At 47.0% G+C, this 26,404-nt stretch overlaps 1 protein-coding gene across 1 annotated transcript in view; it reads right to left on the bottom strand.

Moving 5' to 3' along the window:
* UBE2V2 (ubiquitin conjugating enzyme E2 V2) overlaps window positions 1-26,404 on the bottom strand; it is a 287,981-nt gene that overhangs the window by 140,807 nt on the left and 120,770 nt on the right. Inside the window, exon 2 of the mRNA XM_069621028.1 lies at window positions 17,313-17,461. Coding sequence (XP_069477129.1) covers window positions 17,313-17,461 — 149 coding nt within the window. The remainder of the gene's footprint in view (window positions 1-17,312; window positions 17,462-26,404) is intronic.

Genomic DNA, 26,404 nt, shown 5'->3' with positions numbered 1-26,404 from the left:
CGCCCCACTCCTCCTTGACCTTCTCCGGCGGGCCGGTCCTGGGCTTCTCCTTGAGCTTGCCCGGATGTTCCGACTTCCTCTTTGATGAAGGTCCCGAAAGTTGGCTGGTGATCGAAGGTGCTGGAGACGCTGTACTCGCCCTGGCCGCCAGGGGGCCTGTCGCAACAGTGCACCCAGTGACAGTGGACTTGCAGTGCTTGGCCTTTTGTTGGGCCCCCGTGGGAGGAGCACCCTTAAAAAGGTCTTAGAAGACCGCTCAGTTTTCTTGGTAGCAGGGGAGGCATGCTGCTGGGACTGACCCAGAGTAGGGGCCTTGGCCTATAGCCACTCCTTGAGCCGCCGATGCCGATCCTTCAGCATGTGGTGCACCATCTCCTGACAATACGCACAGACCTCTTCCACGTGCGTTGGGCCCGGGTACAGGCAGTAGAGACACTTGGAATGCTTGTCGTCCGTGAAGACATTCCGCAAGCCACAGTCGGAACAAATCTTGAAAAGGGGAGCTGAATCCTCCTCCTCCGACATATCCACGCAATGTAGGCCTTGAAGAAACTTCTGGAATCCTCCACGAAGAAACTTAACGAAATTCACCCTTGAGGGGCGCTGAAAAATCCGAAAAACAGGTCCCCGCTAATCGGAAGGTAGCTCGATGGAGCGCGAAGATCAAAAGACCGAAAAAATAGAGTAAACTCGTTCAGAAAGCGCAAAACTCAGTAAAAGCGCGAGAGCCCAGCACAAGGACTCCCAACACTTGAACGTGTGGTAAAAATCTGAAGATAGCTGCCAGAGGAAGAGCTTAGGTGGACGGCAGTCATTGGCTGGGGCAGTATGACCCAGAGATCAGTGATTGGTAGTTCAGAAATGAAACTGATTTTTCTTTACCGAGGATTCCCAGCCTGATGAAGGGGAATATTCATAAGCATGTGAATCCATGCCAGACCCTATGCTGGAGAAAGAATATAACAGCGCCCAGCTTTCGGCAACAAGTTTTGCCAAAGCCGAAGAAATGTAAAACTTTATAAAAGTGTTAAAAACGTTTACAGGTGCATATAGGGGTGGGGTGTTGGAATGGATTTCTAAACTCTGGCCTGATGGACAGAGGTTTAGGAGGCCACCCTGGTTAGTGAAACAGGGGACACCTATGGGAAGATAGACCAATTCACGGTAACTTGGAGTCAATGCTAAGTCCCAGGAGGAGTGCGGTTGATCACCTTCAGCAACCGTCACTGCCACAACAGTGACTCGGGCACCCAAATCTCACACAGCCTTCTCTGTTGCGGCCCAAAGCAGCTGGGACAGCGGTGAAAAGGGTGCTTTGCAGTGGAAGTTAGGATTCCCCAAAGTTTCGAGGTAAAACTCGATGCAGTGACACTGATGTACAGGTGCCAAGGTTTGAGCTGGACAGTCCACTGCATGGCCCAGGAACACTTCCGAACAAGCTCTTTTGCAGGGCAACCAGGGAGGAGCCGAGAGTGATTATTCCCAACAATACAAAGGTTCGAAGCACCTCAGCAGGGCTCTACCGGGACAACAGCGGGCTCAGGGTGCCAACCTTCCTCAGCGCGGTTCTGGTTAGTCCTGGATAGTCCTTGGATCTGCTCGGCTCTTCTGCATACTTGGCTCCGTCTACAGGTTGATTCGGACCGTGGCTGATCTGTGGGTCTGCATTCAGGACCCCTCCTCATATCCACAAGTCCGGTGAGTGTTCGCACTCAGTCGGGCAATGGAAACATTTGCCCCACTCATGTATGCCAGCAGTGGTCCAATTAGGGACCACTGAGGCTCTCATGCCCTTGTGCACACCAGACATCCTGGGACCATCAGTGTGGATTAGACCAGACAATCCCAACCCACTTCCTGGGTACCCACATACGTGACCTGCAGTAGCCCGGGAAAGAAGCGGCTATCGCAGAGAACTGTATGCCCAAATAAGAAATTCCCGGGTCACGGAGCCCAGGGGAAAGGCTAAATAGCAAAATTGCCAAATGAACAGACAAAAGACCTTGTGTCATGGCCATGACAGACACTAGCCAAAGTAATGCGGTAAGCGTGGTATGGCTCAGTAAAAAATTGCAAACATACAAGATAAAGCTACTGCTGCCACCAGTCTGTTCCTAGGCACACTGTCCAGTCACCAAAAAAATCCTTGGGATGACTAGGGCTAGAAAACACAAGGACCCCATTGCGCGTTACAGTAACAACTGTCAACAAAGTCAAAAGACTAAGAGAAACTAAGTTTCTCAGTACTGACAGCCTGAAGGACAGGTCAGTTTCCCTGTAACAATGAGCGACAGCCCTGGAGAGCGCAGCTGAGGGCTATGCTACACTGGAAAAAGTCAGATCAGGATACTGTAACCAAAGGTTTGGGGATGGGGGGAACAAATACAGAGGGAAAGTTACCTTTAGAGAAATGTTGCCTAAAAGGGGGGCAGGTAATTGGTTATTTATAACGCGCATAATACCCAGAGGTTTCTAAGAGTGGACCCAGGGATCAAACCTCTGTTGCTCTATGTCTTGCTTCCAAGGCGAGCACATTGCCCCTGAGCTATCCACCTGAGTAAGTGTTGCTGTAACTCACCCCCTTACTCTGGTTTCTCTTCAGACTTGGCAGGTGGTCAGAGGTCAGGTTTCCTGCCATTTGTTCCGGTCGTGGGTGCAAGAGATGTCCCGGTTGATCAAAGAAACTGGTGCAACCTGTTCCGGTCGATGAATGCAACCCACACTGATGCAGCAGTCCTTCAGGCAGCGGACCAGATGCGGGTAAACCAGTTTCTATGATTGTCACCCATGCATGGTGACACAAAGGGACACAGCTGGCGGTCAGAGTTAGCCTCTTATTTTGGTTACTGTTGAAGCTGGAACGCCGAACCTTTGCAGATGGGACTCTTGTAGCATAAGCGTAGGGTCCCCACAGTTCCAAGCTGAAACATGGAACCACAATGCTTCTACCGCAGTAGCCCAAACTTGAGTTGGTCAGTCCACAGAATGGTTCCAAGACTCCAGATGGCTGGGCACCGAGCAAATGTCGGGAATGATTGGTTCTACCACTCCAAGGGTCGTAGTACCACCAAATGCCTTCAGAAGATTACCAGCCAGACAGGGCTCCACTGGAACTGCAGCAAAATCCAGTCGGCAGACGTTCTTAGGACGGTTCACGTGTCTTCACAGCTGGATAGGATACTTGGCTCCTTGCAAGATTTCTCCAGGATCTGAGGGCATGGCTGCAGGGCTCCTCTTCATATCCAGAAACTCAGCTCACCCAATGGAGGGACAGACAGACATACCCCTGCACTAGCCCAAAAAACCAAAGCTTTCCCCAGCAGTGCAGGACCCTAAGGATTTTCCTGACCTGACAGGACACTAGCCCCAGTTAGTAGGCCAAACTCAGTAGGGCTAACAAGAAGCATTACAAAAATAGTCAAAATGCAACTGCTGCCACCAGCCCGTCTTTAGGCACATGTATAGTAACCACAAAAATCCCTTTGAGTGTAGTCTAGGGTCATCCAAATGAAATCTGACTGCACTGCGTTGTAAGATGCATTGTGCAATGACAGAAAAAGTTGCACAATAGATAGATCACATGCAACAAGAAAAGGGAAACAGTTTCCCAGTACTGACAGCCTTAAGGACTGGTCAGTTTCACCATCACAATGAGCAAAAGTGAAGTGAAGATGACTGGGAAAAGTCAGGACAGAGGTCAAAAACAAAAAGCAAAAAGATTTGGGGGTCCATAGAAATGGAGGGAAAGTTGCTAAAACGAGAAAACCCTTCTAACATACAGGACAACACTTCCAGGCAGCATTCAGAGGGGAGCACATCCCCTTCTGAATTCTAAACTTCGCTTAGCCATCCCACTGTAAACAATGGCATGAAAATAGTAAGAAGTGTGCAAAGGACTGGTGACTAGTGCGATGGCCTCTAGCAACATTTCATAAAGGAGCTGACCTGATTAATATAAGCACGAGACAAATGCCCATTGAAACGACACACAAAAGGAAAATAACCTGCTAGAGTAATTGGGTAACCAGTGATATTACAAGGCATAAAATAAAGCGGTATCGCATCGCAATTTGCGATACAATACCGCTGTTTTGCTGTTTATTTAATGAATCATGTCGCACAAACTGCGATAGGATTCATTAAATATACAGCAAAACAAAAGATTGTGCCTAAACTCTGCCTGAGTGAGGCTGTGCACAGCGTGCACTGCAGGCAAGGCAGAAGCACCCGGGGCTGGGTTCATAACATTGTATCTATGTTATGAGCCCAGCCCGGATGCCAACGTCATCGCGTGAGAGGAGGATCTCAGTCCCCCTCTCACACTGGCTCTGGCATTTTTGGAGGTAAGGAGTGCTTGAGGTTTGGGTGGGGGAGCCGGGCCCGTTTTGACCGAATATTTTATGCTCGTAGAAGGCTTTAAATATTCTTTCATTTAATAGAATATTTAAAGCCTTCTACGAGCCGACTGCATTATTACTGCGGGTGCTGGTTTTAGAAAGTGGTTGACATTATTTCTCCCGCCCGTTCTGGCGGCAGAAATGTTAATGCCTGCCACTCTCTAACACCCAGCACTCGCAGTAATAACGCAGCCTGCTCGCAGAAGGCTTTTGAAAAGGTCTTCTGCGAGCAGGTTACTTTATTACAGAGGGTGCTGGTGTTGTTAGACTGGGACATAAAATAATTGTCTCGGGCACCAACGAAAAAGTGCTCCACAGTTGCAAATGGGAATTCATTCCTTTTTTGACGCTGTTTGAATGACCCAAGGGGGAGGTTTCTGATCCAGTGCGATGCAAAGCAACACTGGGCAAAGCTATTAGCCACAATATAGTCCAGTAACTCATCAAACTGGCCCACATTAGCAAAATAAGGTGCCCCACTTTGACCCAAAAAATGGGCCCACACAAGCATTTTTGGTTAAGCCACGGGCCTAATGCCCTATAGGCCAATCCGCGCCTGCAATGGTGCATGGAGGTTAGCTGCCAAATTTATCACGAGGCAGGCAGCCAGAGCCAGTAGGAAGCTTTACACTGACCATAACCTTAACGTGAGCACTGCAAAGCGCATATTAAAAGCCCCAGAACGAAAATTGTGACTTTTATTGCTGTGCTTTGCGGACTGGAAAGATGGGGGCATTTGCTGGACCCCCCTCCTCCCAGAGGCTCGAGTCCTCTTTAGTTTGTAAAGGCTAAAGGCCCCAACGCTGTTCCAGATTGCTGGGCTGAGTGTACTGTTAGCAAGTGGCTGCGCTAGCATTTATTTCTCCCATCCGTTCGGTTTGGGAGAAATATTTTTCACTCCATAGCGGGTGCTGAGGGGCCGTGTTGATTCTCGAGTCCCACCCCCCCCAGAGTGAGTGTGCATTATTGTGGGTAATGAGTTGCTTTTTGCCTATTTTGTAGGAATTGGTCTGCATTATAGAGGAAGATTAGGCAGAGAGGCCCAACCCCCTGTGACTTGATAACAACGGGCCTAAGAGGTAAGCAAAGCCTAGCCCAACTTTTTATTCTAAAAATATCTTTTTATTGTACACTATTCAAAGGCCTTCTGCAAGCAGGATGTGTTATTGGTGCAGGTGGCCGCGCTGTATTCAGGGTGTTGCAAATACTCCCCCAAAGGTGGTTGCTTCGAGTGACTTGTGTTCCTTGCAGATAAACAACCATTTTGTAGTTCTTGAAACAAAACAAATGTGTACAACTAATTAGAACTTGGAAGGTATGTGGCAAGTTGCTTAAATTGCTGGCAGATTCTGGCATCACTGCTTAACCAAACTGTGTGATCCTGCTCAAATCATTTGACCCAACCCAGCCACACCAGTGTGCTGGCAAGAACATAAATGTGCATTATTTATCCTTTGGCAGTGTTGGTGGCCTGATGGGCATTACGTTGCACACTTTGCTGCTAACTTGCCACTCAATACTTCCCACAATGCCATGTGGTCACAAAATGTGGTGCCTGAGTGCCATAGGTTTAGAGAAGAGATTTCCAACCTCTTGGGCACCCTGATGATTTTTCTATTGGTTTTTAGGTGTTTGATGGCACTCCCTCTTTAGATTATTTATTTTGATCTTTTAAATCATCTCACTTTTTGCTGATTTGCAATAAAACGGACCATAAATGGATGAGTAAATGTAACTTGCTGGGCCCATTTGTCTCGCAGATGCATGAGACTTTACGGCACTACTAACTGGTAGGTGCTGCACCATGGCCTCACTGACCTCAGCAGACCAAGAGGCTGGCAACTGGACATTTGGTTCTGCAGAATAAGATAACTAATGTCCCCAATGTGTCACAAAAACTTTGTAGCTGCTGTCTTCATCTTGGAGAGTTACTTGTGACTGTTATATGCCAGAACACTAGCTAAGTGAAACTTGATGATAAAATAAAAATGACCCACTCACAATTGCATCTGTATTGATGTCTTGTTGACAATTTGATGGACACTGCACTATGCACCACTGACAGCTGCATGACCCAGCTGCACAGAGCCTTGAACTGAAAAAAAAACGTCGGAGCTTTTTTAAAATCATATCTATTTATGTGGTTCATGCAGTGAACCTTTACATTTTACAGACACTCATTGTACTTCCTCTTAGCCAGAGCCTTCCTAGGGGGCACACCCGAGACACGGGGCACCTCCGACACGAAAGGCGTCGATGGCGTCGAGCGAATCGGCGCCGCCGTCGAGAAAACCGGCAACGGCGCCGAGAGGATCGGCGTCGAGGAAATCGGCGTCGACGTCAGATGCAGCGCCTCCAATATCGGCGGCGTCGACACAGCCCTCGAAGCCGGAGCCCCGAGCGTGTCCCTCGACGACCTGAACGTCGACGGCTTCGACGACTTCCTCGGAGCCGGAGCTTCGAGAAAGCCTGTCGAAGCCCTCGACGCCTCAGACGTCGATGTCTTCCTCGAAGACATCACAGGTGCACACGGTCTCGATCGCGTCGAGGACCGGGACCTGGAACGGGTACGGCGAGAACGAGCCTCCTTGTCCGAACGGGACCTCTCCCGTGACTCGTGCCGACCACTCTTGCGAGCGGCGTCTCTCGACCTCACACGGCCGACCCCACTCGGGGGCGCGGACGGTTGAGTACCCTGCGACTCAAGAATCGCCAACATTTTCTTCCCGAAGGAAGCCCATTCCTCCGGCGTCGCACGGCTGGTGGGATAACCGACGTGCCGGGCAGAGTCCTCGGAAGAGGACCTGGAAGGCGACCGGTGACGGCGCTTCCGAGAACGCCTCGAAGAGGCAGAGGAGTGGCGAGACCGACTCCTAGAAGAAGACCGACGAGACTTCCGACGATGACGCGGAGAGTCACCCCTCGAATCATCCGTCGAAAGCCCCGCCGACTTCGACTTCCGGGGCTTGGACACCCGACCTACCGACAATTTCTTCTTACGTTCGCGTAAGGCCTTGGAAGTGAGCGACAGGCAGTCGACACAGTCATCCGTGTCGTGGGCCTCCCCGAGGCACCAGAGGCAGGCGTCGTGCGAGTCAGTCACCGACATCTTGGACCCACACACCCCGCACTTCTTGAAGCCCGGACGCGGGGTTGAAGACGAAGTGGAAGACATCGCTGCGAAGGAATATTCACAAACGAACAGGTTCGAAGAACCAGAAAGAACAGAACTCCAAAGAGTCGAGGCTAGAACCGAGAAACACGAAGCAACACGTTCGCGGAAAAAACGGAACTGAGGCTACTGGCGTCGTGCGTCCTACTTATCACATCGGATGACGTCGGACGTCGGAGGAGGTCCTCGACGGCGGCGCATCGACGTCATCGACGCAGGACGCAGACGCCGAAAAAGTTTCCGAAGCAGCACAGCTGTGGTGATTACTGTCATAGATATGGAATACGTCGGAGGACCCAATCCCCTCGAAATGATGTATTCTTGCTAATTGTTTGTCTTGGGGTAAAACTAACTTTGGGTGACATTTAAAATAGTACAAAATTGCTACTCAAATACGTTTATTTGCTAATCAAAAATATTTTAATTAGCAAATTCTGCTAATCAATTTTTGAAAACTAATTTATGCCTTGTATTGCCAGAAAAAAGAAAGATGTAATACTCAAAATACTAGAATATCTTTAAATAATTGTATCAACAAGGTAATGCATATGTGAATTGGCTAACTGAAATGACCTATATTTTAAAGTTCTTAAAATTATATATGATTACTGTAGTTGTCATTTTCAACCACTAGAGGCCACTGCGCAAGTTTTATTTAAAGTACTTAGCTTTCCATCCACTGGCGGCTTTCGCTTTTTTTGTTTCGGGTTTCCTGCGCCCGCCTTTCAATCGTCTGTTTCCGGATGAAGACGTTCCACAAAAAATTCCAAGCCCTTCATGAACGGGAACTTTTTTTTTCTTTTTTTAAACACACTTTTTCAGGTGGCTTTTTCCCAGTATACTTTGCTTTTTATGAATATTCTTTAAAGGGACACCCATATTCAGATCGTTTGATTTTTATTTTTCAGGATTACTTTTAGGAACTGATTCTTTCACATTTTCGGATGTTTTATTTATTGGATGCATTGGATTTTGGAATGCTTTCACAGGCTACTTTCTTTGAATCAATGGATTATGTTTGGGATCTTGCATGTCTGTTTATTTGGGCTCATCAGCTGTGGTTCTCACATCAGATTAACTTGTTCCTGGTGCATCTTGTGTACTATCCTGTTGAGGAGAGGAACTGGGAGAAAAGTTAAGCAAATTTCCCTGACCATTCAGACACCGTTCCCCTTGGACTATCTCTGGTGATACCTGGAGGTATATTCTGGGCAATGTGTGTTCTCCAGTGTTGCAAAAAGGTCGATGTCTGGATGACCCCATTCTGCATAGACGCTGTGTAAAATATGTTTGTACAAGTGCCACTTGTGTTCTTACGGGTAGCTGCACGTCTCTGCTGAGCAAGTTTGCCATAAGATTGTGTTCCTCTGGAACAAGTTGTGTCAGGAGGAACATATGTTTGACTGCCCATTTCCAAATGCTCGGAGACAGTTTGGCCAGCCGTGCCCCTCTGTATGCTCAAGTAATACATGGCCGTGGTGCTGTCTCTAAGGATCAGAACAGTCTTCCCTTGCAGTTGTGTCTGAAAAGCTTTGAAAACAGCAAGTAGCTCCAACAGGTTGATATGTTTGTTTGCTACAGATTGTGACCACATACCGTGCGCCATCTGGTGTAGAAGGTGGGCTCCCCATCCTGACATCCTGTGGTGAGAGTGGCTTCTACTGCGGGGGTGGTGAAGGATTTTCTCCTCAGAAAGTTCTCCTTAGACTACCACTGCAGAGACAGAACAAGGGCTGTCGAGCTAGTCACTAGATCACCCCACTGACCACTTGCCCGACACCATTGGCTGGAGAGCTAGTCCTGCATACAGTGCATGCACAAATGTGCATGTGGAACCAGAAAGATGCAGGATAGCATCCTCCCCAACAGCTGCATGCATTTCCGTACGATTACCCAATGACAGGCTACATATTGAGGGACCCGGAACAACATATTTTGAACCCTCTAATTGGAGGGGAAGACGAGCCAGTCTTCTGTCTGAATTGGGGCCCACAGAAATCGTTCGACTTGGCTGGGGACAAGACCGACTTTCTCGTTGATGAAGAACACCATGCTGAAAAGAAGGTCTATAGTCTTTTGGGTGTTCTCCAGACACTTGTGGTGCAAGTCTCCAGTTATGAGCCAGTCGTCGAGCTAAGGGTACACTATAATGTACTGTCTGTGCAGGTGAGCTGCCGCCACTGCCAGTGCATTGGTTAAACTCCCTTGGGGCGGAGGCAATGCCGAAGGGGAGTACTTGGAACTGATAGTGAGTGTTCCCCATCTTGAACCTTGTACTTTGTTCGCTGGCAACATTAAAATATGAAAGTATACATCTTTCATATCCAAGGTGGCCAAGTAATCCCCTTGCTTCAGCAAGGGGATTACTTCCTGCGGAACCGCCATCCTGAACATTTGAGGCCGCTTTGTTTACAGGACGCTGGTCTAATACAGGGCGCATGGTTAGATCCATTTTCAGTAAAAGGAAGTACATCGATTAAATACCCTGGTTTACCCGAATATCTGGGACGAGCTTGATCGCTGCCTTTTGCAGCAGGGTCTGTACTTCCTCCAAGAGGATGAGGAGATGTTCCAGAGACAGTATTCTGTTCTTTGACGGGTGGTATGGAGGCAGATTAACTCGATACAATTAACCATTGCCTACAGTCTTGAGCACCCATTGGTCTGAGGTTATTCCCTCCCGTGCGTGGGTGAAGCAGGTTAACCGCCCTCCTACTGGAGAGGCATGGGAGGGGACCCGAATTTAATCATTTGCTGGTAGGGACAGGGGAGTCTCTGGCTGCTGCATTTCGTCCCCTACCTTTGCAATGCAGAAAACCCCATTGTTTAGAGGTTTGATAGGACCCAGATGTTCCTTGGTCAGAATACCAGGATGATCTCCCCTCCCCCTTCACCCCACCCCACCCAGTCCTATACGCACTCTGAGCTGTGCAGGGAAAAGACTGCCCCTTAAAGGACCAGCGCGTATTGAAGATCCTGCGTTGTACATACAGCTTGGCAGAGATCTGATTAAGAGATTTCAATGTCTCGTGCTCCTTTGCAGTCTTCAGGGTGTCATCCACCGCCATGCCGAAGAGAGGAGAGTCCTCGATAGGTTTGTTAATGAGTAAGGCCTGTGTCTCAGGTTTACACCAGGAATTTTAAAGCCAAGCATGGTGTTTCAAGAGTGCCTTCAGCCAACATCCTACCTGCAGTCTCTGCGGTGTCAAGATGTTCTGTGTGACTTGATGTCCCTCCTGCACCACTGCAATTAGCTGCGACCTTGTAGGCTCAGGCACATTTTGCAGACCCTCTTGTATAAGTTTCCCATTGGACATCACTAAAGCTAGCAAAGAGTATTGTTAGCGATGCGAGTACTGTAGGCTGCAGAAGAAGTGAGGCGTTTGCCCAGGGCATAAGGTTTTTTGCAGTCTTTATCAGGGGGAAATTCGGATGAAGGCTGGATCAGGGCGAAACATCTTCTCAACCTGTGGATTTACCACCCGAGTAAGGGAGGGTGCAAGCAAGGATGGGGAAATTCGCTGTTTAAATGGAATTAAGCAGGATAGCTTGACTGACTGGAACATTTTCCTTGAGGATGTCCTCTACAGAATCAGGCACCCCCTCCTGAGTGGCCATCTTAAAATGGTCTGCTTCTTTTCTAAAGGGTAGTATTAAAAAGCATTTAATCATCAATTGGGGAAACCTCCCTGGGTTGTGATACAGGAGGAGTGTCCAAAAAGATTATCAGGCTCAGCTTAATGAGCAGGGGGTAGGCCAATTTCCCTGGTGATCTGTAGGGACCCAAGCATCTGGGCCGCGAGAAACAGGGTATTGGAAGCCATCATAACGATCCGGGACATAGTAGACCTCATCGTCTTGATCATAATGGTCATCTTGAAAAACGTCTTAAGTGGGATCAGCCAATTTTTGTCTAAGAGACGGGTGAGCCTCAGTGGAGTGAAGCCTAGGAGACTCGAGGGCGTAGGGCCTTCGTTAAAGGTACAGGATTAAGGACATAAAACATTTTTGAAAAATCAATTAATTCAGACATTTTGTTCATACAGTGTTCAAATCTCGCTCTAGTCCAGGAAGAGGAAGTTTCTAGAAGAGGAAAAGCTGAGTCAGATGGAACGGGGACTGTAGGCCCCTGTAGCGCCTGGGGCAAGGAAGGAGGTGGCATGAGAATATCCTGAAAGCAAAGAAGGGTTGTTTTGTGGCCCAGAACCATGAGGAGGGGCTTTGAATGGTTTTCTCTGTGTTTGGGGGTGCAGTTTCACAAAAGTAGCTGGTTTTGCTTTAGGGAGGGCTCCCTAGGATACTGAAATCTTGGTACCATGAGCCAGCCGCGACGGCACAGCGGACCCCGAGCCCTTGGGCTCACTAGGCCCAGTCTCCGCAGGCCTGCAGGTGCTGAAGGCTTTTTTTTTTTTTTTTTTAACGAGTCCATCAAAGGAGGCCAAGGGATTGTGTACTTGACCTTTGAAAAGGGTGTGTGCTACTTTGGTGTCCCCATCGCAATGCCGACAGCAGAGCTGGGGATGGGCATGTGGGAGCCCGCTAACTTTTTTTTTTTCAATAGTAAGCAATCTGATCAATTTGTTATCTATATATGTTCTTTATAGATGCTTGTGAAAATTATTTTGAAACCTAAGCCCCTGATGAAGAGAATATGAATCTCGAAACGCGTTGGGCAAACAGACAAAATCAATAAAAAGGAGAGGACCATCTTTCTCTAAAGAAAACGGCCTATTGAATGTTCTTATGAATTTTTGCACATTTGAAATTTAAGAGACACTAATTTCATCACAAAAAAAACTTTGTCTAACCCATTTAGGCTTTTGGCCTCTCAGACAGTGTGCAGGAGACGCAGTTCTCCATAATTTGGATTTAATTTGTTCTCTACTGTATCTAGATACCAAGGCTGAGTACTTCTCCCCTGCACCTTGAATATTACTACCTCACTTTAAGAATGTATATTGTCGATGTTTTATTGAATTCCTATTGAAAATTGGTGTGCAAGTGTAATTTTGTGTTTCGGGGTCCGCTAACTCCACAAGAACGTCTTCGGACTCCGAAACAGAGGCGTGGCTGCTTGAGGAATCAGCCGAGGCGCCGGCGGAAAAGCGACTCAGTCTGCATAGCGTAGGCCAACCACCGTTTTGTGTGCCTTTCTTCAAGTGTCTTATGCTATGAGTCGACAGGCCTTGAACTTCTCAGGGTCAGTCGCTTCTCCAAGCAACGAGTTGGTGGTAGATCCCTCTCTTTGGCAGGGTCCTCCCTCTGGAACAGCCTTCCTGCCTCCCTGAAACTTGGAGAACCATCGCCGGTTCCGGAAGCACCTCAAAACCTTCCGCTTTGCTTCTGCCTTCTCTCTTCCTCTCCCCTGCTGATGCCTAGCTGAAACTGCACTGTTACATGGCCTCCCTCTCTGCTCACTGGCCCTGCCAGTTGCTCAACTGCACTGCCTCCCTGGCTACCCCGCACTGGACTGTTTCTGTATCCTACAGTCCCCCTACCGGCACTTACCTTGCACTTGCCACTAGCTGGTTGTTTATTTATTCTTATCCTTCTATCCCATGTACTGCACTTTCCCCTCCCCCTTGGACTTTTCCCTTTGCACTTGCGCGATCTGAATGACACCTGGCCTAGTAGGATCGTTATCCGTCTTCCCCTGTTCCCCCTCCCTTGCCACGTTGCGCCTTGAAACACTGGTGTATAGGCGCGTTATAAATGCCATATCATATCTTAGATCATAAATGCGTGGAACAGCAATAATTCTCATTAACACGAGCTCTGCATGAAAGCGATCGACCAGAATGGTGGAAAAAACAATCTGGGGAACTTGAACGTGTGAGGGGAACTTCGGTACACTAAATGTCACATTAGAGATAGTGTTAGACACGTCGACGTCCCTTTTCGATCTTCGAAAAAAAGATTGAATATTCTGTGATTACCACTAGATGTCGGACTATATGAACAGCATGCGATTCTAAGCAGATTCACAAGCATCAGATATTTTTACTTTCCTTAAAACTTTTTTCTTAAACTACATTGGGAATGAAAACTATGTTTTTACTCTTGCATTCTAAAATGGGGAGTGGCAGACTTCCAATTCAAAATATTATCTGAAGCACTGCCCATCAGTGGAACACCACTCCTTACCCTATGTTCTTTAATCAATCTCCAATGAAGATGGCTCGATACCTATAGCTTGGTCTAAAAAAGGAGACCAAACGTGACTAGTCTAGATTCACCATTGACGCCTGAAATATAACTATACTAACTTGTAATAGCCAGAGCAATTTGAATAGCACTTTTGAGTTATTCCAAATGAGTACAAGAAAAGTCTTCAAAAAGCAAGCCTCTCAGACTATGGAAATTAAACAATCGAGTTCTCTCCCACCTCTTCAGCGACCGGGAGACCCGAGTAAAGACTGGTTTACAACTCACAGCAACAAGAATTTTCTGCCGAATATACTTGAGAAAAGAGTCTGGGCCCGGGCCCCGTGGGAGATGCCCTGGAGATTTCCTGGGACAGAGTGTCGGCGTTGACTTTCCCTATCGCGCCTTGTTGAAACTGCAGGAAGCAAAAGACTGCAGTGGTGTTTATAGTACTTTGGTGGCCAGTTAGGTGCTGCCAGAGATTCCAAATTGCCTGCATAAGAACAATCAAAGTTTGGCATCCATCCCCACAATCTCTCAATTTAGCAGCCTGGTTCCTGAGATCAGGTTGTTAGCCTTCTACGTGTGCCAGTACAAAAGCAAGTGGCTCCGGTCACTGGCGTCTAAACAGAAAGATCGACCCCTGACAAGCCTCAGTGGCTAGCGTCCTTTACTTGATCTCAGACCTCTTCTCCATGGGTATTCAAATGTAGGGTTTCCGATTTTCGAAAACAACCGAAAATAGTAAGATCTCTCCGCCCCCCTTATGTTCAGTGGTCGAAGTGAGCGGGAGCGGTGCTCCTCTACTTTTTTAAATTACCTTTTACAGGTCCTATACTTTTATTTTAAAAAGAAACTGTTCCGGAATGGTTTTGTTTTAAAATAAAAGTCTAGGAAGAAGTTGAAACTTGCACTTTCAGTGCACTGCACTGAACGTTCCCTTAAACTGCAGGTGCGAGTGTTTGGGGGGGGGGCGGGTGTATTGTGTGTTGGAGGGGCGTGATGATGGGTTTTGTGGGGAGTGGGTGCAGGCCAGCAGGGAACATAGTTCCACTACTTCTTTTCGTAGACTTCGACCACTGCTTAAGTTATTATATTCTTGGGGGGGGGGGGGGCTGCCTCCGATAAACCCCAGTATTTAATAATTGCAAAGTGCGGCGGGTGCAGGATTTGAACCCCTACTGATCTGCGTTGTCTTGTTTCCAAGACGGAAGCATTGCCAATCATCCTCACAGCTCTGCTTCAGCATTGTCATTTGGAACTGACATAGTGAAGTGTCAACTGATAATCCACCATTGCTACCTGGTGGCAGAAGGTGGAATTGACGGCCCAGTCGAAACACGGACACGACTAACGAAACGCAACTTCTTTCCATTTCTGCTTAATATTTTAAATGTCATTGTTGGCTTCCTGTGCTCGAGTTTAAGAATAAGCAGCCAGCTAGTTTGCTGCCTGTAAATGCCTCCATCTTTCTTATTTGGCAACTGGCAGTGTATTATTTTAAAAGGAACATGACATTATGAATGTTTTTATTTACAACTAACGCATGTACAAAGGCCTGAATTGTGTTTTGGGCTCGGCGCTGATGGCAGGTGTTTTTAATACCTGTTGTGTGCGGCTGGTCTGAGGCTGAGTGGGGGCCATGTGAGGACAGGGATTCTGTGAGCTGGAATCTGCAAGAGGAGGCGGCTTCCTTCTCCAGATCATTTACCGGGCTCTAAAACACAAACCCCAAGTGAAGTCTCCAGGAGATAATCGCTGGAGGTAACAACTCTACCATGGGCAATGAATCTGTGTGGCCTGGAGCTGTAGATCATGGCCCCCTTCTAGCTCCTAGAAGAGCCGAGTCAGGTGCCAGCACTACCACATCATTTGGGAGGAAATGCTGTGTATAGACATGTCCCAGCCTCCCTCTGTTCTGACGCATAGCTCCGTGAGCAGCTATTGAAGAGGCAGGTATACTGGTGTTAATAGTAGCCTCCATTTACAGCGAAGACCCCACAGGGAATGCACAGCGGCCCTTACGACGACTCATTCTCACCCAACTCAGTGGCGTGCATTTCGTAAACATGTGAAGGATAACACAAGCAATGCAAACTGTGCCCAAACACCTGCGTCAGGGCTTCAAGCCACTGCTCGCTTTGTCATCTTCTGCAACCAGCTGTGTCCGCCCATCGAAAGCACGACAGCGATGTCGGGCCTAGGATCTAGTAAGCAATTTGCATATATTAGATCCTTGTGAGTTTAAGCAGGCTGGAGGGAGAGCAAGATCACGTGCAGGTGCAGCCAGTATTTCTTACAGTTCTGAAGGCAGCAACGTTTGCTAAGCAAGCAGAGCCGAGCCGAGCCTTCCAGAGAGCTGGCGTGTTTGCCTCGCACCAGAAAGAAGAGGCTGTGTCCAGAGGACTTGCCAGCATTGCAAATTTCACAGCTTCCTTGATAGTCGGTCAAACATGTAATTCCCCCCCACACTGTGGTTTCAAAGGTGATGGTCATTGCTGTGTGATGAAATAATTAAAGACATAAAAATAACCTACCGCTTATAACTTGGGAGTATACGTGTTTGCCCATCTTTGTGCGTGTTAGAATAATAATAATAATAAAATGCATCCATCTACCTACACATGCAATAAAATACTGAATCACAATGCATGTGTGTATACATCAACTAAATTGATTTCTTTAGAAAAGTCACCCGCGGGTGTTTGCAAGACAGGCAATAGGCCCATGGCCTAAACATGCGTGTACATAAATGCTTTTAATGTTGGTGCACTAGGTGGCATGCGACACGGTAGACACATACATAGCGTAGGTAATGGTGTGGCTGATTGTAACATGAAGTGGTTTATAACATCTTGCGCTGAGAAATATCACCCTACCTATGCACGCAATTAAACAATAAAAAAAAATCTGTTTACACTGGAAAAAAAACGTATCTGCGATTTAAGGGGGTGACCGGGAAAACACCGATTGTGAAAAATGTTGAAAACACTGGAAAAAAAACAACCGGAAGTATAAAAAAAATTAACCCCTAAAACAGGAAACCCTATTCATATGTCAGGGGCATACCTCAAAACCGATTCTTCTTCCTTCACTCTCGCAAACCCAGTGATAAAAATTACATTTCAAAGGCGTGCTTCTTCTTTCTTCCAGTCAAGCCTCCTCTGGCGAAACGGGACCTCAATGCAGTGCTAACCCATGACGACTGTGGACCTGAAATTACTCAGCTGTAAGGAGGATTCTTGAGAAGAACAGGAATAATGTTGCTCCTAACAGATTTCATTACAATGGGTACATAATGTGGCATTTAGTGGATATTTTGTGTTAATGGTTTGTGGGCTTCATTCCAGCAATACAACTTCAGCATAAAGGCAGGTTTTCTGACAAACTGGAATATTGATGCTACAGGTGCTTGCAATTCATCTGGATTGGTTCATCAGTTACTCAACCAACAGGAAAAAGTGAACAAATAAATAAAAAACATACATCCAACAGGCTCCTAAAAAGGATACCCACACTACCACAGCAAACACTTTCACAAAGTAAACAAAATACCTGCGGTCATCACAATGCAAATTAAATATAATTAAATCCCTTACCCTTGGTGGGCCAATAATCATGCCCGTCCACCTTGTTAGGGTCATATCTTCATCATCTTCAAGACCCCAGCTCACAGTACCATCTCCTACTCCTTTCTGTCCTTCTTCAAGTTCTTCCAACAAGCGAAAGTTACGAGGAACTTTAACTCCTATGCAAAAAAGTAAGAAAAATAGTTATGCTAGATCGATCAAAGTTTTTTTTTTTTCTTGAACTATTTTGCTTTCAGAGGACTCCCAGGCCACCTGGTAACAGACCGAAACAGGAGCTCTGTGATGCCCGTACATAATTCGGTTACATCCACCATTGGACTGATGTAGCACTTGCATGACAAATCTGGTCACCGAAACCAGATGGAATGGGTTGCGGATCGGCCCTTTTTAGCTTCTGTGCCAAAAGGCACCATTGCCAGAGTGCTTTCTCGGGCTGCAGCCTCACGACTGCTGAGTCAGCCGAGTCATACTGGTGGCTTGCCATTCCCAGTGTCAGCAAAGCACAGGGCGTAGTGGTCAGATGCAGAATTTCTCTGCAGTGGAAGCTCCCCTCACTGTTTGCAGGAGTTAACATGCCCCTCCTGATAATAGGAAAGATAAGTCATGGACCTTAGTAGATCATACTTTCCTCACAAAAAACAGCAATGTACTGCTTCTCAACAGTGCAAGGTAACCACATAGACAACGGATAAGTTGTGGGTCACAGCAGTGCAAGATCCCCTTGCTTAGAGCAGGAACTGCATGCAAGGGAACAGTACAAGCTGCACCAATATCGCTGGTGGGGGTGGGGGGGGTCACGGTAAAATCGAGCCTGTGCAGTTACATCTGGATGACAATCTTGAGCTGGGCCGATATACAGCTCTGCTGAATCAATGGTTTGGGGGCACAGGGAATATCAGCAGAGCCCTTAACATGCTGATCTGTTTTATGCATAGGATAATACCCTTGCTTCAACTTGCACTAATCCACCAGTTCTACATGTTGAAAGCTTGCATTGCTGTTGCCCAGATTTACCTTTTCTGTTTGTGTGAGAGAGAAGCCAACAATTCTGCTACTCAAGCTGACTGGTTCTGTGTGAGCGAATAATATATAGTGTACGCTGTTAGACCTTTTCTTTGCATCCAAAAAAAAAATTCAAAAAAAAAAGTCCATAGTGTGTCAAGTCGGTTCCATTTAGGATAGTGTTAGTGATAGTACCCCCCTGTGCTTTAGATGTTTATTGTGGGGGAAAGATGTTCTTCTGCCATGCTGTGGACCACTGCACATAATGATTTCAACAGAGTTACATCTTTTTTTACATGCGTTGACTGGATGATATGCTTTTTTACTCCCTTGAAATTGCATTTACTCTCAAAGTATAAAAACGCAGAGCAAAATACTCCCATCACAACATTTTATCTGAAGCATTAGCTAGAATGGTTACAAACTCGCCTTTAATCTAGAGGTGTGGAGGTAAAGAGGCAACGCAAAAATGTAACGAAGCTACTGAGAAAGAAATATTCCATATGCACTTCTCCCTCCAGCCAAGCTATGGATCGAGGTAAAGGGGCAAAGACACATTTTGTGTACTCCGAGGATCAGACACTCAGAATATTGAAACACTGACTTGATGTGCAGCTCTGTCCTGTACTTTAACAAATGTATCCTTTTTTATATTCTCCAAAATACACTCTACATGACAGAGGCTCTAAAATATATGAGAGAGGCTCCTTATCGTCTTTTCAAGTATCCCCTCCTGGCTGGCTCCCCTTTTGGGTTGAGATAGGCAAGGTTTGATTTTGTGTTTCTTTGTAAAGGGGAATATTTATTTGGCTGGGGCTGAGGGTTCTTTTGGGGTTATGAGAAGGTTGGGCAGTGGGTTAGTACCCGCTGGACTATTGTAGCACCCCAATTGGGAATAAGGGGTTGCACGAGTTGGGAGTGTGGGTATTTGTGATTCATATTTTTGATCAGATTTGGACTCTGTTTTCTTTTGTTTTTGGAGCCCGACAAACTCCACAGGCATCTACCTTTTGTATTGTGAGACACAGCACCTTCAGTGCAGTGTCACAGAGAAGTCCCTTGGATTTCTCCTAAGGTTTAAATACCGTTTCTTGGGAGAACTACAGTTCCCAAGAAATAGTAAAGTGAAATTGACTTTACTTACCTTTTTGCTATATAGATCCAGAACACCCCAATTTATGTGGAGCACTAGGGGGTTACTTAGTAGTCCCTGTTCCTAATTACTCATGTAAAAATTGTGTTACCCTCATTGCTTTAAACGGTTGGTGGCAGTTGTTTCATTTTTCTACCATTGTGCTTTTCTACCGCAGACTGAATCCTCTGCTGCAGTATAGCACCCATGGGCCACCATTGTGCCAAAATGGCCCTGGTCTTTTTTTTTCACCATTTGTTTGTGAGGTCTTTCTTGGGTTTTACTTTACACGCCAAACCAGGTTGAACCCTTTTGTTCCCTTTGCTTTGGCGGGCTTCAGTACTGAAACCCGCCTTTGGCTCCTGTTTAGCTGCCAGGGGCAGGAAGCGAGGGAGGTGCGCGAAACTCCCTGTCCTTAGTCTCCCTGGTAATCTGAATGCACCCAGTGCAGATTGGTTGGTGGCTGGCTGTCCTTGCATGACAGCCACTCTGCTGTTTGAGTGATAGCTAGGTTATGCACGAATGGGAGAAACCTATCAGACGAGGCTTCTTGAAATGAAGACCTAGTCGACCACTGGAAGAAACATCCGACAAAGGAATTGTGAAGAGAAGCCTCCTGCATCCTTCTGGACCATTGAACTGCCCGGTGAAGCCCTGCTGCTGTGCTGAAACTGTTTCCAAATCGACTAGAGAAGCTCTGGCGAGGACGACTTTTTCCCTTGGGTTAGTGGGACCAACTAACGCCAAGACAACCTTTTCTGGAGAACCTTCCCCAACAGGCTGTACTTCTTTGCTGCTGCTGGAACCGAGTGGCAGGGGTCGAGAAATCCATAGTCGAGTGCAGCGTCTAAGCCAGACCGAAGCTCCAGGAAGATCCTGAGGACCCTCCCGAAACAGGACGAACGAAGCTCAAGTCACTCATCTCACCAGAGTGCTGGACTCAAGGAGTGAAGGAAGCCCATCCAGTGTCCAAGATCCGCAGTGGTGCTAATTGCCAGTAGCTGAAACCGCGAAGAGCCGCTGAACTGAAGAGACCGTAGCTGCCGCCGACCTCCGACCTCCAAACTGCTGTGCAGGAGTCCTCTAGACGTCCTCCCTCTTGTACCCACGACTGAGGCCCAGGAACACAGGATCTGCAAGTCTGCAATCAAGATAGAAGCCAGCTGGATCCACTTCAAACCTAAGGTACTGTTATGAATCAGGGGTACTTACTCTTTGTCTGTAGCTTGCTTGTCTCAGTTGAGATTTGCAGTAGCTGCCCGTCTAGAATTATTCTAGCTCTAACTTTTTCACAGATTCAACAGCTTGTGGCCCAACAGTGATTTTCTACAACAAACTCTCTAACTTGGTGCAAGACGTTTTTCTAAGACGTGCATCAGCTCCATAGACTTTGCTGCAAGTGACTTTTGCTGTCCTGGCTCCCTGCAGACTCTTCCGACCCATTGACTTTGATTCAGACTGTCCCTCATGGGTGATACATTTGTTTTTAACTAATATTGCTTGGAAAGGTTTTATCTAGACTTCAATGGGACATTTAAAAGTGCTCACATGCTCTGAGAATATTGTAACCTTTTTTCCCTTCCCTTAACCTCTCCTTTCTACAAACCTCAGAATTTACCAAGTACAAAAAGTGATATATAAATGCCAATACTGTCCTAGTAAGTGAAGTCACCTCAGGGTGTAGGAAGTGCGTATGAAGCTTCTATAAAGAGCATCTACTTGCTTGACTGGATTCTGAAAAAGTATTTTGAAGTGCATATTGATAGTTGTACATTGCCCTTTTTAAAGAATGCTCATTTAAAACTGACCGTTAAATAATTATTTTACTAGAAAACCTTGAGTGTAACTGTTATTTGGATACTCCATGTGTGGATTTCAATGCTACAGCTTTACAATTTGAGAGAAGTCTGGCTGCCCAGTCACACTACTAACTTGTGTAGAACAGGCCTATACCAATAGGTGGGTTACATAATACCAAGAGGGCATGACTGGTGTAGTCTCCCACAGGGTTTACTGCATACAATCTTGCCTAACACTGTCCTGGAATGTCAAGGTGATGAATAGTGTGGTGATGAGATTCAGAATTATTTCTGATACACGTTTTAGAAAGGTGCATAGGGCTCTAGGCCCACCTTCCTGAGCCCCACACAGCAAATCGTCCTTCAGTCCTTTTCGATAGCCATGGTCGGTAGGCATATTTGCAATTAAAGAAGGGACAGTGGATGTATGGAGTAAAGTTGACTAGGAGTAACTGAGTAACTTTCTTTCTCCTGCATCCCGCCACCTTTCCTCCATACTTGTGGGAGATTCACAAGCACTGATTTATAGATAATGGCTTGATTGATTAAACTCCTCTAGTGAAAGAAGTTTCCAAGGACCGATTGACCAAACTGTGCATCAGCCCCAGAGCGGAGGTTGAGCCAATGGTTTAAAAAACGTCAAGGGAGTGGCCCAAGCAGCCGCATTGGCGATAGTGTCCCAGGAAATGTACTTCTGAAACGTCACACAGGCTGCTTTACTCCGCACCATAGGTGTGTGGATGCCTTTGGGAGCCTGCAGGCCTTGCACTGTGTGGGCTTCTGTGATACAGGAAACTATCCATCAGGAAATTGTAGCCTTCAAGGCCTGTGCTCCTTTTTTGTCATTCCCAATGTTACAAAAAGAGGAGAAGACGTTTTAGAGTCCTTTGTGTCCTATCGAGATAAAACTTAAGAGCTCTCCTGATGTCTAGGTTGTAGAGGATCTGTTCCGCGACTGAAGAGGGGTCTGGGGAAAAACCCTGGCAAGGTAATAGATGGATTGATATGAAACTCCAAAATGATCTTAGGAAGAAAAGACGGATGTGTGTGCAGCACCACTTTACCCCTGCAGTAGGAAAAAGGGTTTTTCAATGCACAGAGCCTGCAGTTAACAATTCATCTTGCTGAAGTGATCAACCAGGAAATCAACCTTCCAGGTGAGGAATTTGAGGTCCACTGTCATCGTGGATTCCAACGGCTTATGACAAAGCATGCTGAGAACCCCAATGAGGTCCCATTTCACCAGAGGCAGCTTGAAGGGAGGAAAAATATGTAGCAAGCCTTCAAAAGATCGTTTTATCACCGTGTTTGCAAGAGTAAAGGAAGAAGAATCTGTATTGAGCTATGCCCCAGATAGCCAAAGAGATATGTACAGCAAGTGTACATCAATACCCATGGATAAGAGGCCTGAGATAAAGGAACGGACATTATCCACTGATGCTTGACTGGGTCAATCTTTTTGTTTAGACACAGATGACCGAAGCGGAGCGACTTGCTTTTGTACAGTACATGCGTAGAAGGTTTCCGTGCTGCCTGGACAGTACGCATTATCATTGACAGATTGAACTGCGCTAACAAGGTGATCTCAGGAACCAGGCCGCTAAATTGAGAGATTGTGGGGATGGATGTCCTACTTGTTGGAGGTTCCCAATTTTCTGTATCGGAACAATCGACAACTAAATTGGCAGAGACACCAACAGGGTTTTCAGCTCCAAAAAAAAATAACCTGGTGGCCAGTGCTATAAACACCGCTGTGCAGACTTAAGCTTCCCGCAGCTTTAACAAGGCGCAATGAATCAAGGGAAGGGACGGAAAGTCAACGCCAACATTCCGTCCCAGGAAATCTCTAGGGCATCTCCCAGGGAGCCCGGGCCCAAACCCTCTCTGGAAGCATATAGCGGATGTTTCTTGTTGCTGTGAGTCGCAAATAGGTCTATACTGGGGTCTCCCACTCGCTGAAGAGATGGGAGAGAACTTGATTGTTTAATTCCCAATCGTTGTTTGCCAAAGACTGGCAACTGAGGGAATCGCTGCTATTTATTCCTGGCCAGGAATATGTACTGCATGAAGCCACATTCCTTTCTACACAGCCCATTCGCAAGGGATACCTGAATTAGGGGAAGGGACCTGGACCCCTTGCTTGTTAACCTAAATCATTGAGACAGAATTGTCACTGATGCAAACTACTTTGTTGGTGATGCTGGCCTGTTAAGCTTTCTGGGCCAGAACAATGGCTAGCAATTCAAGGTAACTGATGCAGTGTTCCCGGTCTACAGAAACACATGTCAAACACCTTCAGGTGAACCAGCATAGCAGTCGAGGAGGGAGGTATCCTTTGTTAACATCACAGGAGGAGACTGTTCCGAAAAGGGGGTCCCCTCTAAGAGGTCTGAGTAGTCCACCCAACATTTGCAGTCGTGAATCATCTCCGGAGTCACCCAAATCATCAGAATATGCCTCAATTGCCTGAGTGAGCCCAGGTCTTTCTCAGTGCTAACTTTGTACGCCTCATTTTTAACCTCGCCAACAAAAGAGTAAAAACACAGGACATCAAGGACAGAATCCTCTGGAACCACCAAGCTGACATGTGAGTGGAATTCAGAAAAAGGGTACATGTATGGATTAGACCCCTCATTCTGTCTTTCGTTAGAAAGATTCTGGCCATTGTTGGCCGAGAAAGTCCATTACATCCATCATCTTGGTAAAGACTTTTGGCGCCGAGCTCAGTCCCAAGGGAAGGACTAGGGATTGAAAATGCTCACCGCCTACCGCAAAACTAGGTATTTGTGGTGCTGAGGGCATATCGGTATGTGAAGGTACGCATCCTGAAGATCCACAACGCAGAGCCAATCGTCTAGAGATAAGCAGAACTGGGCCAACGTGATCATCGTGAATCTTTCCAGGGGAATATGGAGATTTAATTCTGACAGATCAAAGTGCGAAGGCCAGTCTGGTTGGATTTCGGCACTATAAATATTCGGGAGTAGGAGCCCTCACCCTCTTCCACCAGAAGTACTTGTTCTATTGCCCTTCCGTTCCAAAGGGTTCTCATCTTCCGAACAGAGAAATTTGAGATCCTGTCTGTGCTAAAGGACGACAGGAAGGAGGAACTGGTGGGAGAAGGAGACAATCCCAAACGGGTTACCAACAGTACCAAAGGATCCTTTATGATGGGCCCCCAAGCCTTCAGATGCAGAGGAATGCGCCCCCTTCCCCTTACCGCAGCCACGTGGAACCATTCTAAAGGTTTGTTTGGGGTTTTTTGTCTTAAGAGGATGTATTGGTCCCCGGGGTGTGAGTGGGAGAAGAATCCCAGACCTTTTTGTTTTTTATAGCGAGGGTAGCTAGGGGAGCCATCTGGCTGAAGAGACTTGTCTTGAAACTCCCGAAAACTTGCAAAGGATCTGAAACAAAAGTCTACATTTTGGGAGCAAGAGGACTTCGCTGCTGGACCTTTTGTGAGGACGGACAGCAATTTTGCCGTTAAGAACTAGTGTTTTTTGCCAACTCATCAGTAGAGCTGTGGAAGAGTGCATTACCCTCAAAGGGTAGGTCCAGAACCTTCTCCTAGACCTCTCCTTTGTTAACTTGGTTGCATGGAGCCACACTTGGTGTGTGACATCAACGCCAATCATAAGAACGCTTGCCGAAGTAGCCATATGATGTGCCATGGCTTCTAATAGGTCTTGAGCCAGAACCCTGGTGTCCGATAAACTTGATGTTATGTTCAAGTTTGTCTTGAGGAATGAATGGCTCGAACCCCCTACAGAGTTATAGGTTGGCCACAAGAGTGTAAGGGTGTCTAGGAAAGAAGGTGGCATGATGGTTGCTATAAAAACTAGTAAGAACCACCCCCTCAGTACCCCTGCCTCAAACGAATACCAAGGATCTGCCAAAATGTTAGTCAAAATCAAAGTCAAAATCAAATTTCACTGTCCTGGACAGGCTTAATACCGAAGAGGCTTCTAAGCGCGGACCCGGGATTCAAACCTGTGTTGCTCTGCATCTTGCTTCAAAGACGAGGGTGTTGCCACTGAGCAATACCGTACACTACAACTATAAGAATAATCCAAACAAAAGTTCCTTGTCCCGAAGAATGGCTCCCTTCTAGTATTGGGGTAGTTTCCCCAAGATGTTCTTTAGCAAAAGGATGCCAGGGGGAACGACTCCCCCCTCACCCCCTGGCTTGTGGTTCCAACAAACTTTTGTATAACTCCTTTCGGGACCAGGGGGAAGGACTCCCTTCCCATGGGATCTCTTGAGTATATTCAAAGGGATTTAGTTTCTTCTCCAGGAGAAGAATAACCTTCTCATGGTGTTTGAGAGTTATTTTGCTATATTTTTCAAGTTGATGTTTGTTTTGCTACTCTCTAACGGTATTAGCAAAGATCCAGATTCTTCTCTGGGTTTCAGTGGACTGGTCTCTGCCACTGTGACGAGGACGATTTCTTCGGATGTCTGCTTCACTGGCGTTGGGCTCCAAGACCCTTCTTTGGTTGTCAGTGGACTTATCCCTGCCGCTGTGACAAGAATACTTTCCTCAGATGCACAAATCTTCACTTTGAGGTTCAGTGGCCTTGGGGCCACCACTGAGACAAGGAAGCTTTGTTCGGATGCACACATTTTCATGTCTTATCACAAGTTAACCAGGGGCTAAGCAGAGACCCCGTTACTACCAACCGGTGTCCCCAACGGTCCGCCTGTGCCTCCAGTTACCTTGTCTGGGCTCTTGGCAGGTCTCTGGTTCCCTCCTGGGACTGACGTCAGTGTCTCATCTGCATGTCATGACTTAGCTCTGCCCTGGACGGTCTGCGGCTCTCAGCTTCTTACGGTCCGATCATCCTTGTTGAGCCAGACAGCCCACCTCCCTGAGGTCATGCCACTGCCTCCCTCAGCTGGGTTGGGTGTTGGCCCAACTCCTGCCAGGCACAAGGAGGTCTCCTTCAATGGCTCGCCAGCATCATTCCTCTGTCTCCAGTCTGCAGACAGGATTTGAAACTCCTGCTCTGGATGGTTTCCACACCGGTTGCCTCTCCCGGTTAGGCTTGACAAGTTCTTTAGTTCATCTTTTATACATTATTGCTAGTCCCGCCCTGGCGGGTTGTCATTTGTTTCTTGACACTTTGTTCTTCATGCCTCCTCTGGGCCACCTCGTACCAGTACTAGCA

The sequence above is a fragment of the Ambystoma mexicanum genome, chromosome 5q (genome assembly GCF_040938575.1).
Source record: "Ambystoma mexicanum isolate Mex_15411 chromosome 5q, UKY_AmexF1_1, whole genome shotgun sequence".
Lineage (NCBI taxonomy): Eukaryota > Metazoa > Chordata > Amphibia > Caudata > Ambystomatidae > Ambystoma > Ambystoma mexicanum.
Note: the sequence above shows the minus strand (reverse complement) of the source record. Positions and strands in the feature narration are given on the sequence as shown.